The sequence below is a fragment of the Camelina sativa genome, chromosome 10 (assembly GCF_030686135.1).
Source record: "Camelina sativa cultivar CO46 ecotype springtype chromosome 10, ASM3068613v1".
NCBI lineage: Eukaryota > Viridiplantae > Streptophyta > Magnoliopsida > Brassicales > Brassicaceae > Camelina > Camelina sativa.
In genome coordinates, this window is record NC_141889.1 from 12,720,632 (window position 1) to 12,735,083 (window position 14,452).

At 36.1% G+C, this 14,452-nt stretch overlaps 4 protein-coding genes and 1 pseudogene across 4 annotated transcripts; 4 read left to right on the top strand and 1 right to left on the bottom strand.

The window, feature by feature from the left end:
- On the top strand, positions 1-1,721 carry LOC104718848 (UDP-glycosyltransferase 75D1). The gene has a single exon (XM_010436650.3). The coding sequence runs from the start codon at positions 145-147 to the stop codon at positions 1,567-1,569; it is 1,425 nt and encodes a 474-aa protein (XP_010434952.1). The 5' UTR covers positions 1-144; the 3' UTR covers positions 1,570-1,721.
- A 218-nt stretch (positions 1,722-1,939) lies between these two features.
- On the top strand, positions 1,940-6,225 carry LOC104720348 (uncharacterized). Its single transcript, XM_087469193.1, has 2 exons — positions 1,940-2,002; positions 3,543-6,225. The coding sequence occupies exon 2, from the start codon at positions 4,689-4,691 to the stop codon at positions 5,469-5,471; it is 783 nt and encodes a 260-aa protein (XP_087325319.1). The 5' UTR covers positions 1,940-2,002; positions 3,543-4,688; the 3' UTR covers positions 5,472-6,225.
- LOC147936056 (uncharacterized) lies at positions 3,306-4,580 on the top strand (annotated as a pseudogene).
- Positions 6,226-10,011: 3,786 nt separating the features above from the next.
- On the top strand, positions 10,012-11,691 carry LOC104718849 (UDP-glycosyltransferase 75D1). Its single transcript, XM_010436651.3, has one exon. The coding sequence runs from the start codon at positions 10,149-10,151 to the stop codon at positions 11,571-11,573; it is 1,425 nt and encodes a 474-aa protein (XP_010434953.2). The 5' UTR covers positions 10,012-10,148; the 3' UTR covers positions 11,574-11,691.
- Positions 11,692-11,776: 85 nt separating this feature from the next.
- On the bottom strand, positions 11,777-14,333 carry LOC104718850 (uncharacterized protein At4g15545). Its single transcript, XM_010436652.3, has 9 exons — positions 13,426-14,333; positions 13,274-13,342; positions 13,129-13,182; positions 12,990-13,029; positions 12,804-12,908; positions 12,467-12,694; positions 12,336-12,378; positions 12,166-12,244; positions 11,777-12,069 (listed from the first exon to the last, which is right to left on the bottom strand). The coding sequence occupies exons 1-9, from the start codon at positions 13,729-13,731 to the stop codon at positions 11,977-11,979; spliced, it is 1,017 nt and encodes a 338-aa protein (XP_010434954.1). The 5' UTR covers positions 13,732-14,333; the 3' UTR covers positions 11,777-11,976.
- Between the last annotated feature and the right edge of the window lie 119 nt (positions 14,334-14,452).

Sequence of the window (14,452 nt, forward strand, 5' to 3'; positions counted from 1 at the left end):
TCTTTTTAAATAGTAATATTATTATAACTTTCCCTTTTCACTTAGATCTGTGTCACTACAAACCTCTCTATAAATCCAAACTATAATTGTAGTATTGTCTCTCATTACTAACAAAGTAACTACACCATCCCAAAAACTAAACGAATGGACAACAATAATTCGAAGTCACCCACTGGTCCACACTTTCTATTCGTGACATATCCAGCACAAGGTCACATCAACCCATCTCTCGAGCTAGCCAAACGTCTAGCCGGAACCATCTCTAATGCTAGAGTCACCTTCGCCGCCCCGATCTCCGCCTACAACCGCCGCATGTTCTCTCAAGAAATTGTCCCCGAAACCCTAACCTTCGCTACCTATTCCGATGGCCATGACGACGGCTTTAAGTCGTCTACTTCCTTCGACAAATCTCCTCAAGACGCGGTTGCAAACTACATGTCTGATATGAGACGACGTGGCAAAGAGACACTAACCGAACTAATCGAAGATAACCGGAGGCAGAACCGGCCTTTCACTTGCGTGGTTTACACGATCCTCCTCACTTGGATCGCTGAGCTAGCGCGTGAGATTCACCTTCCTTCGGCTCTTCTTTGGGTCCAACCTGTAACAGTCTTCTCCATCTTTTACCATTACTTCAACGGCTACGAAGATGCAATCTCAGAGATGGGTAATAACCCCTCTAGTTCTATTAAATTACCGTCTCTGCCACTGCTCACTCTCCGTGATCTTCCCTCATTCCTCGTCTCTTCCAACGCCTACGCGTTTCTTCTGCCGGCTTTTCGAGATCAGCTTGAGTCACTGGAGGAAGAAGCAAACCCTAAGATCCTCATCAACAGTTTCCAAGCGCTTGAGCCAGAAGCTATGACTTCGGTTCCAGATAATTACAAGATTGTCCCCATCGGTCCGTTATTAACCTTGAGAACGGGTTCGTCGAGTCACAGTGAGTACATAGAGTGGTTGGATACGAAATCAGATTCGTCTGTGGTTTATGTTTCGTTCGGGACCATTGCCGTGTTGAACAAGAAACAGCTTGTGGAGCTTTGCAAGGCGTTGATTCAGAGTCGGAGGCCGTTCTTGTGGGTGATTACGGATAAGTCGTACAGAAGTAGAGAAGATGAGAAAGAGAAAGAAGAAGATTGCATAAAGAGTTTTAGAGAAGAGCTCGATGAGATAGGTATGGTGGTTTCTTGGTGCGATCAGTTTAGGGTTTTGAACCATAGGTCGATCGGTTGTTTTGTGACGCATTGCGGATGGAACTCAACGTTGGAGAGCTTGGTCGCAGGAGTTCCGGTTGTGGCGTTTCCGCAGTGGACTGATCAGATGACGAACGCGAAGCTTTTAGAAGATTGTTGGAAGACAGGTGTGAGAGTGATGGAGAAGAAAGATGATGAAGGAGTTGTGTTGGTGGAGAGTGAGGAGATACGGCGATGCATTGAGGAAGTGATGGAGGGGAAGGCGGAGGAGTTTAGAGGAAACGCGGCGAGGTGGAAGGATTTAGCTGCGGAAGCGGTGAGAGAAGGTGGCTCTTCTTTCAATCATCTTAAAGCTTTCGCCGATGAGCGCATGTGATTCGGTCTTAGAGATAACAGTTCCGTAGTTTTCCTTTTCAAATGATACTTGTTCCATTTTACATAGTGAAATTTTGTTTATTTTTATTTGATTCTTTTCATGTTTTTATACAAAATTTGATTTCATTAAAAATGTTATGGCTATTATGAAAATTCTTTAGTGTCTTTTCATAGGGTTGGATTGATGAATATCTTGAAGTTTGAAATGAAGTCTCATCTTGTGAAAAAAAAATGACAAAAACCACAATACAATAATCAAACCATCCATTTTAGTAGACAAACACATATTTTCGACTGTTACTAATTAACCACATATATCGTTCTCTTTGTTAGGAATTCACTTTTTTTTTTTTTTTTACTATTTGTTGCAGTTCCGACAATTCGGCATATTTTGTTTCTAAAGACTTTGGATATGAAGAGACAAAGATAAACTAGTGCGTAAACTTGGTAAACAAAATGATGATATGAACACCGGTTTTAAGACTGTTTGAGTCAATTCAGTATTTATCGTTTATATTGCTTATAGAATTTAATGTCAAACAACCTACTTTTTTCACGTAAGTTGAATGTTCTCATTCGTTAGATATCACTTTCACTTTAATATATCTGTGTTAGATATAACATCAGATTTTATATCAGATTTTGGCTTTTTGATTATGCAAAATCTACTTTTTCAGCCATTCATGATTTTTTAATACATGGGTTTCCTAAATATGAGGGAAACCAGATTTTTGTAGATTTTACCAATACCTTCATAGAATACAAATACCACATTTTGTGGGTTTTTAGGAAAATATTAAGTAACTTTTTATTTTTTTATTTTCCTTTTTTGTTTTTTCTTTATATAAAAACTATCATAAATTCAATCAAACTTTTTTTTAAAAGTACTTATATATAAAACCCAAAAACTAATCAAGTTACCATTCAAGTTTTTGCAAAAACTAAAATCTACACCACAGAACAAAAACTCAAAAAACCAAAAACTAAAAGCCAAAAACTAAAAACTAAAAACAAAAACCATTTAAAAACTACAAAACATTCAGGGCTTTATAGAAATTTTGACCGGAAGACTTGCAGGTTTCCGATTTAACCAATCTGGCCTGGGTTTTAAAACATTGCAATGAGGAGACTCATAGAGGAACTATATGTAATACTAGAATTTGTACACGTGCACATGCAGAATTTTATTTAAAATATTTTCTATCAATAGAAAATTTTAAGCTCAAATATAATCATTCAAACATTTGAGTATAAATCTATTATAAACAATAAACTTACTTTACTAAGTAATATACACGGGAAATCGGTATTTTCATACCCCAGCTAAGGGGGTATGTTGAATTCCTACCCCATCTATCACATTGAGCAAATCCATACATAAGGTTAACTAAAATTCAAATTAGCTACACCAACTTGCAAAACGGTGTTGAATCATACACAACCCGTAACAATGTTAATAGACCGTTAACGGTGCTTACGTGGAAGCCACGTAAGAAACGACGTCGTTTTGAGAAACGAAAGAAACAACTTCTTTTATTCAAAACGTCGTCGTTTCCATTGTCTTCTTCCCCATTTCTTCTTTCCCGATTCGAGAGAAAGTTTGTTCAAACCCGACTCTTGTTTCTTCTCTTCTTTTCACCCATAAATCAAAATCAATTGGTCAATTGATTCAATTAGCAACAATTATCAATCGTGGAGAGTGAATGAAAGTACAATTAACCGTATTGTCATCGGAAAATGAGGTAATTTTAATCCAATTTTTAGGGGTTTTGTAAATTGAGATACTTAAGAGTGTTTATTTAGAAAACCCGATGGATTTTGGATGTAATTGTGTAGTTTGGATGAGATTGATGTGTGATCTTAAGTTTGGAATTAGTTTAGCTCTTAAAAAATATCATGAACACCAAGTGTTTGATAATATGTGTAAACGAAAATGAAGAACCCTCTAATTCTTTAAATTTTTATTTTTTTCAGCTCTGATGAGGATGTTATTTTCCAATGCTACAATGGTGGAGAGTTTGGAGTTGTTGATGGGAATAAAACTACTTATGTTGGAGGATCGGTTCTAACACTTGAAAGCAAAGCCGAAACAGTTGTGACTAATTTGATGGCAGCGTTGGACGATCCTCTCTGTGGGCAAAAAATCTGGTATAAGTATCCCTTCGAGGATTTTTCAGAGCTGAAGTTAATGAATGAAGATCAGAATTTTCAGAAAATGTGTACAACCGCGGTTTGGGTGAAGTCAATTGAAATTTTTCTTGAGAAACAATATCATGAGCTTCTTGAAGACGGGCAACATAGTGAGAGAGTTGGTGGTAATGGTTCTGGTGGCGATGGTTCTCATGGTGATGGATCTGGTGGTGATGGTTCTCGTGGTTATGATAGAGATGTTGGTAGGGTTTTGTTGACATGGAAGATCGAGTGGAGTAGAACTTAGCAGGTTTTGTTGACAAAGAAGAGCATGGTAATGATGAGGATACTCCTCCTAACTATGATTGTGAGGAAGTTGAAAGAAGATATATGAGGTGCAAAAAAGGTAGTGGAGAAATCAGATTAGAGCAAGTCTTTGATAGTATATCTGAGTTTAAAGAAGTTGTGGTTGATTATGCTCTTAAAAATGGAGAGAATATAAAGTTTACAAGATGGGGATCAGAGAGAAGTGAAGTAAGGTGTGCTATTGGAGGGAATTGCAACTTCAAAATCTACTGCTCCTATGAAGATAAAATTGGGAAGTACATGGTGAAGACATGCAATGATGTGCATGCATGTACTAAGGATGGGTTTAGTAAAGTGATCAAGAGTGGAGTCCTTGCTCAGTTGTTCTTGAATGACATTAGGAAGGATCCGACATTCAAGGCCAAGGCGATGCAAGATGCAGTTGAGGAGCGTTACACAATAGTTGCTACTTATGATCAGTGTCGAACAGCTATAGGAAAAGCATTGAAGATGATTCAAGAGGAATATATGATGAGAAATTTGCTCGAATACATGATTACATGGAACATCTTTTAGAGTAAGGAAATCTGTTTCTAATATGTGTTTCATGTAATCATGTTTCTAATATGTGTTTGAATTCTGTTTTGTAGATCAAATCCAGGTTTAACAGTGGACGTTGGGACGATGACTGATGATAATGGTGTAGTCAAGTTTGATAGGTTTTATGTCTGCTTTGCAGCCCTTCGAAAAACTTGGATAGCATATTGTCGGCCAATAATTGGCATAGATGGATGCTTCTTAAATGGTGTGAAAGGACAACTGTTGGTTGCTGTAGGAAGAGATGCCAACAATCAGTTCTACCCGGTTGCTTGGGCAGTTGTGCAAACAGAGAACTTTGACGCTTGGTTGTGGTTCATTAAGAAGCTGAAGGTTGATTTGACACTCGAAAATGGTGATGGATTTACTCTTATTTCTGATAGACAAAAAGGGTTGCTCAATGCTGTTGATCAAGAGTTACCAAAGGTGGAACACCGGATATGTGCACGCCATATCTGTGGCAATCTGAGAAGAGTTTATCCGGGTAAAGATTTGCCTAAGAAGTTGTTTTGGGCAGTTGCCAAGAGTTTTAACGAAGCGGAGTATAATAGAGCAATCGAGGAATTGAAGAAGTTTGATGAAGGTTTGTATGATGCTGTCATGCAAAGAAATCCGCAAAACTGTAGTCGTGCCTTCTTCGGATGCAAATCAAGTTGTAAGGATGTTTCTAACAATTTTTCTGAGTCTTACAACAATGCCATCAATAAAGCACGGGAGATGCCATTAGTGGAGATGTTGGAGACAATAAGAAGACAAACTATGATGCATATAGATGTGAGGCTCAAGAAGGCTATGAAACGTCAAGGTAAATACACTCTCAAAGTCGCCAACACCATCAAAGAGGAAGAGAGGTTGCGAAAGTATTGTTAGGCAATTCCTTGTGGAAATGGACAATATGAGGTTCTTAAAAATAAACATGGATTCAAGGTTATTTGAATGCAAAGACATGTGCATGTCCAAGATGGAAGATGACAGTGCTCCCTTGCCGCCATGTTTTAAGAGATATACTGACCAAGAAGCACAATCCTAAGCATTATGTTAACTGTGATTGGTACTTGGCATCAACAAATGTCATGATTTACTCTGAGTCGATCTCATCAGTTAATGGCATTGGTTTTTGGATAAGATCTCAGGAGCCTAGGATTCAACCACCACCACGAAAAGTAACAAAAGGTCCCAAAAATACATTATGTTCTCAAGAACTCACCTGAAGAAGCTGATGATGAAGACATCTTAATCGATTTCGCCAAAAAACCCAAAATGTTTAAAAAATCTCCAAATTAATTGAACAAACTTTCTCTCGACTCGGGAAAGAAGAAATGGGGAAGAAGACGTAAGAAACGACATCGTTTTGAGTAAAAGAAGTTGTTTCTTTCGTTTCTCAAAACGACGTCGTTTCGTACGTGGCTTCCATGTAAGCACCCGTTAATGGTCTATTAACACAGTTACGGGTTGTGTATGATTCAACACTGTTTTGCAAGTTGGTGTAGCTAATTTGAATTTTAGTTAACCTTATTTATGGATTTGCTCAATATGATAGATGGGGTAGGAATTCAATATACCCCCTTAGATGGGGTATGAAAAGACCGATTTTTTTCTAATATACACCATATATTGTTGAAAATAATGTTTTCTTGACAAACAAATAATTTGATATATATCAAGTGGTAACTATGACTTTAATAATTTGATTGGGTCTGAGAGATACCAGTTCCCTATTTTTCCCTTTTCAAATGATACTTTCTTAGTTCCATTTTACAAAATATTTTAATGAAATTTTGCTTATTTATATTTGATTTTATTCATGTTTTAATACAAATTTTGATTTCATTAATAAATTTATGGATTAATTATATTTTTTAGTGTCTTTTCATAAGATTGGGTTGATGAATCATGAATGTCTTGAGAAGGTTGAAATGGAGTAGCATCATCTGAAAAAATGACAAAAACCACATTACAATAAGTGAATAAACCATCCATTTTAGTAGGACAAACACATATTTTCGACTGTTACTAATTGACCACATCGTTCTCTTTGTTAGGAATTTTTTTTTTTTGACTAATTTAGTGCAGTTCCTACAGTTCAGCATATTTTGTTTCTAAAGACTTTGGATATGAAGAGACAAAGATAAACTAGCGCGTAAACTTGGTAAACAAAATGATGATATATATCACAAATCTTTTTATTCCTCATCTGTTATTGTTTTCTTCAATTATGTATAAAAACTGTTTTGTTAAAAATCAAAAATCATTTCCACTACTCCAACTACAAACCCCATGATCTCGCCGGATCTATTCAAATAAAATTGTTGTACGGGACTCCTTTTTAGTATAAATATTTTCTGAAACTCTTCTCCAAATTTCGCATAACACAAACAAAAAAAAATTAGAAATGATCACACAAATATAAAACTCTTTTCTAAGAACTGTCCAAAAGGATAATTTTCTTAGAAGTTCTTCTTTGAAGGATGCCAATTGCCAACCATACCAGTCCCGGTGAATCAAGTTATATGTGTACATCTCTAACACACAATCATATCGATACGTTCATCTTATTTTTATCATTTTTTTCTTTTGGATTTCTCACATATGGCTCTGATTTTATATTTTATTGGTTTTCATACTCAGAAATCCTCATGGTGAAAGAACAACCAAGACAATGGAAAGAAAAAAGTCTGAAGAAAAAACTTGAAGAAATCATAGCTAGATCGTGAAACTAAGTTAATATCACTTGTTTTGTTTGTTTGTTTTTTTTTGTAAAAACTCTAATGAGTTCTATTAATTGAGTTAAATTTATGTTTTTTCTTTCAATTTTCAAATGACGTTCTTGTATAATAACTATTTGTAAAAATATTATAGAATATTTAGTAGACATTAAAAACAATTGTTGCTAGATATACATGCTTAGTGAGTTACTTTTTTGTTTATACATGTCAAAATCTTATTGAGAAAACATGTATAATATAAGCAGCGTACAATGGAAAGTAGATTAATTTTGTTAGTTTTCCTTGTTGATTTTGAAGTTTTATTTAGATATCAACATGTAAATTTTATTTAGATTTAATGTTATTTTTTTAATTAGCTGTTTTGAACAATAATAATTTTTGACACGTGTCAACATCTCATCAGTAAACTTGACATGTGGTTAATTTGAAAACCGAACTTTACATAATAAGATTTTTAATATAATAAAAATATTAGTTCAGACTTCTGTTCAAGCTTTTTTCCTAAGACTGCCAATCGGTTCTTCATGATCTTCGTTTCCTTCGCATGTGCCTTCACAAATCTTGTTGCAGTACTCAGTGTCCAAAATTGGCTAACCATAGAGATAAATTTATCTTTTTTTTTTGCAAACAAAGAAATAAAATTTAATGTGTTAGGTTATAATATAAACGTTATATAATATAATTATACGACCAAATATGGATGGTATATAGTATATTAACTATGATATTTAGTTGTTAAAATTGACACGTGTCACAATCATGTGAGTTTTTAATTTTGATCTCTAATCTTTAAAATTAACATGTGTCACGATCTTGTAAGTTACTAACTTTGAGAAACAAGGTTTATATAATAAGATATATGTGTTTTGATATATTCTTCTCGTACTACCAGTCTAGGAAGAGAACATTGTATATCATTGTATCTATCAATAGCTCAACTTAACGACTCTCAGGCAATGTTTTTTAAACCAGACCAGAGACTGAACCATAAAGTCTATGGATCACCGGGTCAACTGGTCGAACTACCGGTCATTTAATTTTTATTTCTTTTTAGTTTTTGTAAACAATTAATATTAATTATATATATATGAACAAGATGTGCATAAATAAAAGTTAGAGAACTAAAATTCAAAAAACTGAACTCTTTTTCAATCAAATAAATAAGTTATCTTTGCTTTATTTACGTGACAGAAAAGAAAGTAATTGTTCAAAAACATAAAAATCATTTGAGAAAAATTACAAACATAACGAAAAACGTAGCTATTGAGTTTTCATTAGGTTTCTTCTTCCCTTAGGTTTTCATTTGTTGGATTCTGTTTCTATTGAGTTGCTTTCGATTTTTGGAGAAGATGAGGTTGGGCTCATGCACTCGAGACAGATTCGTGTGTACGGTTTTTTGATTTTTTTAATAAATACTGATTGTCTCTCGGTCACTTACCAAAAAAAAAAACATAACGAAAAACGTACTAATTTTCATATAATTTTTTTTAATATGTACTATATTGCAACATATCTCAACTAAAAATATGCCTTGTTTACTATATTATCCCACACTGATTAATAGAAACAAATAAAAACAAGAAGAGGTCAATAAATAGCAGTATCGATTGTAATATTCTAATTGGGCTTCGAGGTCCAGGTCTCAAAACTTGAAGATTTTAAAATTGGTTAAACCGGCGGGTTGATTCAACCTCCAGATCGTGAATTTTAGCCAATTTTTCTGGTTTAATATGAGTCCTAAGAAATCCAGTTATTTATAAAAATCTGGACCGGGAAACTTGGCGTTTCACGGTTTTAACCGATCTGGCCTAAGTTTTAAAACATTGCAACAGGAGTGTTTAATTAAACATTGCAACGGGTTTAAGTTTTTGGTGGAACATTTATGGATTTACGTTTTTGGCGGGAAATATTATAAGTTTACGTTTTTGCCAGGAAAATTTACGGATTTGCGTTTTTGGCGAGAAATTTATGGGTTTGTGTTTTGGTGAGAAAATTGCGGGTTTGATATTTTGGCGGAAAATTGCGGATTTGAATTTTGGTGAGAAAATTACGGGTTTTCGTTTTTGGCAGGAAAATTATAAATTCTGAATTTTGGCAAGAAACTACGGATTTCAATTTTTAGCAAAAATTACGGATTTGTGTTTTTTTTGTGGGAAAATTACGGGTTTGGAATTTTGGCGGGAAAATTATGATGATGTTGATGATATTAGGTTGATAATGTAGAAATGGATGGGTTAGTGGGCTAACTCATAAACATATTATAACCAAACTCATTTGACTCATTAACTCATTTAATCATCAACTCATTTAACCCATCAAATTATTAGAGTTAATTTTTTTAACTCATTAAAGTTCTTGATTTGAGTTGAATTGAGTTGAACCATTAGTTTTGACCATTTTGACACATAAACGCGACTTATAGAGAAAAATATACGTAATATAATCCAATATAATAACATGATTAGTTTAAAAGATACACCAAATTTTAGTTTTAAAAAAGGAAAGCACGTGCAATTAAAATTACTATATTTACAAATATTTATCCACCGTATTTTATTTTATATAGATGGGGTTAGTTGAATATTGCATGTTTAAATAGTTTATGTAGGGTTGGCCAAATGGTCGCTTGTTCGTATCCATTGAATCCAAACGACCTTTCTTTATTTTAGATTTTCGTCATCACTAACGTCACAAAATTTTTGTCCAATGTTTACGTAGTGGGGTGTGCGCTGTTTTTGTCTTCTAAATCTAAACTTGTTGTGTTATTGTCTCTCATTTAGTCAATACTAACAAGTAACAACACCATAGCAACACTAAAAAAATGGACAACAATAATTCGAAGTCACCGGCCGGTCCACACTTCCTATTCGTAACATTTCCAACACAAGGTCACATCAACCCATCTCTCGAGCTAGCCAAACGTCTAGCCGGAACCATCTCCGGCGCTAGAGTCACCTTCGCCGCCCCGATCTCCGCCTACAACCGCCGTATGTTCTCTCAAGAAAACGTCCCCGAAACCCTAACCTTCGCTACCTACTCCGATGGCTACGACGACGGCTACAAATCCTCTGCTTCCTCCAAAAAGTCTCTTCAAGACGCGACCGCAAACTTCATGTTTGATATGAGAAGACATGGCAAAGAGACGCTAACCGAACTGATCGAAGATAACCGGAGGCAGAACCGGCCTTTCACTTGCGTGGTTTACACGATCCTCCTCACTTGGGTCGCTGAGCTAGCGCGTGAGATTCACCTTCCTTCAGCTCTTCTTTGGGTCCAACCTGTAACAGTATTCTCCATTTCTTACCATTACTTCAACGGCTACGAAGATGCAATCTCAGAGATGGGTAATAACCCTTCTGGTTCTATTCAATTACCGTCTCTGCCACTGCTCACTGTCCGTGATCTTCCCTCATTCCTCGTCTCTTCCAACGCCTATGCGTTTCTTCTACCGGTGTTAAGAGAACAGCTTGAGTCACTGAAGGAAGAAGCAAACCCTAAGATCCTCATCAACACTTTCCAAGAGCTTGAGCCGGAAGCTATGAGCTCGGTTCCAGATAGTTACAAGATTGTACCCATCGGTCCGTTATTAACCTTGAGAACGGATTCGTCGAGTCACAGTGAGTACATTGAGTGGTTGGATACGAAAGCGGATTCGTCTGTGCTTTATGTTTCGTTTGGGACGGTTGCCGTATTGACCAAGAAACAGCTTGTCGAGCTTTGCAAGGCATTGATTCAGTGTCGGAAACCGTTCTTGTGGGTGATTACGAATAAGTCGTACAAAAGCAAAGAAGATGAGCAAGAGAAGGAAGAAGATTGCATAAGTAGTTTCAGAGAAGAGCTCGATGAGATAGGTATGGTGGTTTCGTGGTGTGATCAGTTTAGGGTTTTTAATCATAGATCGATCGGTTGTTTCGTGACGCATTGCGGTTGGAACTCGACGCTGGAGAGCTTGGTATCGGGAGTTCCGGTGGTGGCGTTTCCGCAGTGTACTGATCAGATGACGAACGCGAAGCTTTTAGAAGATTGTTGGAAGACAGGTGTGAGAGTCATAGAGAAGAAGGACGAGGAAGGAGCTATGGTGGTGGAGAGTGAGGAGATACGGCGGTGCATTAAGGAAGTAATGGAGGAGAAGGCGGAGGAGTTTAGAGGAAACGCGGCAAGGTGGAAGGATTTAGCAGCGGAGGCGGTGAGAGAAGGTGGCTCTTCTTTTAACCATCTCAAAGCTTTTGCCGATGAGCATATGTGATTCAGTCTGAGACTCAGAGATGTGCTGCTTAGTTCCATTTTGTTTTCTTTACTCTTTAGTGTCTTTCATTGTTGGCCAAGACTGTTATTACCATGATAATTTCAACGGTTTACCATAACACTCTGTGTTTTTTTTTTTTTTGTTCTTTCTTGATCTGTTTTTAGGGATCACACCATATAATATAGAAAATTTTGGATATTGAATTTGAAGAAGATGAAATATAATTTATAGAAGATGTGAGGATAGATAAGATAGATATACAACAGACACAAATGATACAACCAAATCGTCAGTTTCACTTGGACTTACTTGACCGCCAAGATAACAAAGGAATTGAATGTTGCAGATTGAATCCTGAGTTTCCGAGTATAAATGTTCTTTGAGTAACATAAGAATCAAGCACTCAGTGAGCGTTGCGTGTGATCAAGCCCTCGAATATGACATAGAGATCTCTGTTATCGCCACCAAATATCTCTTCAGCTTTCCTAAGCGTTTCCTGGAAAAAGAGAAAAAAAAACAACAATGCCGAATCGATACAAAATCCAAATTTGCTTGTGAGTGGTAAACAAGATTGAGAGAGTATTCTACTTACTTCTCTTGTTTGCTTGTGAGCGTTAAGATCCTTCACATTCCCAAGAAATGCACCAAATTGCTCGTAAGATAATCGGCTCCTGATCAAGATTTAGTAACAAGATGTAAAATTGTTACAGACAATGTTGTAGAGAGTCGTTTTGTAAGAATTTTCAGGGTAGGAGTCTTTACCTGACTTGTCGGAAGAACTCTTTTCCATCAACCCGAGTTCTTGCTGAAAACACAGATAACAAACAAACCGTTAACAATTGTGTTGTCCCAAAACCCGCCACAAGAAAAAAAATCCTGGTTTTTTAACTTACCGGTGTGTGAACCAGGCTCTGAGATTGAAATAGAAGATCTAGTATCATCAAGCATGCCTCTAGTAGTAGAGAAGGATACAGAATGACGTCGAGGAGAGAGAGGTCTCGAAGTTGATCTAGGTGTAGCAGAAGCAGACAAAATAGGTGGAGAACCAGGAGGAGTTAGCCGTGGAGTAGCAGTTTGCGATACTACTGGCAGGCTAGCTGATAAACTCGGTTTAGGAGGAGCTGCGACATAACAAAAAACAAACTTAGGTATTATTTAAATACTCGTGAATGAAGAAGACACACAAACAACAGTTTTAGTAGCTTGTGAGAATCAAGATTAACACTATACCATCATTGTTCTCGTTGTCTGTTGTAGCAGTAGCTGGTTCAATAACTTCAGAAGCTTGAGATTGCATTGATGAATGTCTTGAAGGTTGAAATGGGGTATCATCATCTGAAACAAAAATGACAAAACCAACACACAATATAAATCATAAACACAAGACTCCACTAAAATCCCTCACAAGAAGTATACCGTTTGGTGTAGGTTTAGCTATGATTTGTGTTGTTCCTGCCTGTTATAAACCCCAAACATAATCAAAATTCAAGTCTCAAAGATTATCAATTTTTTTAACTTCTTGAAAGCAAATTCAAGAAAGTGAATGTTTTCATACATTTTGGTCATCATCTTGAAGAGACATCATAAGCGTCTTCCTAAAACCTTCAAGCTGCACCAAAAAATTTCACAAAAAACTCAATTCCAAAAACCCTAAAACCTCAGCTACTTCCAAAATTAGAAATGTGAGTTCAAAAAATAACCTTAGTGACATCTCTCTGAAGTTTCTTCACAGTATTAGACAACGAAGCATTATCTCTTATCAAATTCTCCTGCAAAAAAATTTCGAAGATAGTCAAAAAAACCAAATCGGGTCAAAAAAAACCAAAACCAAAAGTCAAAACCGGGTTCGGACCTTTTCACCATCAGCGAGAGAAAGCTTCTGAAAGGCATCGGAGAGAGAAGCGTCGAGAGACTCAACGTGAGATTGCAGCTCAGCGATTTCTTTATCTTTCTCGGCGACGAGTTCTCGGAGATCCGACGACTCTGATTCGAGAGAGGAGACACGCGTCGAGAGAGCGATAGATGTGATTTTGCGAGCTACATCGAGCTGTTCGAATGGATCGGACGGTAGAACTTGAAGCACTTCGTCTGGGAGATCGAAGTTTCTGGAACCACTTGTAGTTGTTGTTGTTCCTTCTTCTTCTTCTACCTCTGACATTTCTCGATTTCTGTGTTTTCTTTTTCAGTTTTTATCGTTTTTCTTTTGTTTGTGTTCTTTATATTCGGTTATGTTACGGTTTAAACCGGTATTTAATTGAAACCGAAATCAGAGTCTAAACCAAACAATTTCGTTGTTTTATGTCGTAAATTCATTGGTTTGGGGTTTAAGATTCCGGTTCTGGTTATGTAACGTTATGATTGTGATTTGATTGATAGATTTTGGATAAGAGAGAATGTGGTCACATATGGTTTGGCTTTTTGTGTTAGAGTGATATGATTTGAGGTAAGATGTGTGGTATTTATTGAATTGGGGTAAGCCAAGTTTGTGAGCTGCGTAGAATGGGATAGGACTATTTATTAATTTGTTGGACCCTTATGAAGAGACAAAAACAATAAAAATTAATTTCTTAAATGATTTTGGTGGGTTTTATATAATTTAGTAACTCGAACAATAATTAAAAGTATCCTAATTTAAAGTTTAAGACTAGTAAGAATTTCCATTGAAGAGTATTATTAATACTCCATGAGAAAGACAACAGTTTTTGTGGAACCAAAAAATACTTATTAATGATGAATTACATCCATGTACTTATATTTCCATAATTCTTGGTTTTGTAGTAAACCTATAAATATTGATTAGATTGGATTTTCCTTATCTTTCATTTAGACAATTCCTTTGTCTTTTTTCTTTTGATTTAGCACTCCTTCAAGTTGTACTA

Bases quoted from the DNA above. Each gene is read 5' to 3' on its own strand.
- LOC104718848 (XM_010436650.3), top strand. From the start codon at position 145: ATGGACAACAATAATTCGAAGTCACCCACTGGTCCACACTTTCTATTC.
- LOC104718849 (XM_010436651.3), top strand. From the start codon at position 10,149: ATGGACAACAATAATTCGAAGTCACCGGCCGGTCCACACTTCCTATTC.
- LOC104720348 (XM_087469193.1), top strand. From the start codon at position 4,689: ATGACTGATGATAATGGTGTAGTCAAGTTTGATAGGTTTTATGTCTGC.
- LOC104718850 (XM_010436652.3), bottom strand. From the start codon at position 13,731: ATGTCAGAGGTAGAAGAAGAAGAAGGAACAACAACAACTACAAGTGGT. The intron at 12,379-12,466 runs GTAAGTTAAAAA...CTGTGTTTTCAG, and splicing joins AGAGCCTGGTTCACACACCG to CAAGAACTCGGGTTGATGGA. The intron at 12,070-12,165 runs GTAAGTAGAATA...CTCTTTTTCCAG, and splicing joins CTCACAAGCAAACAAGAGAA to GAAACGCTTAGGAAAGCTGA.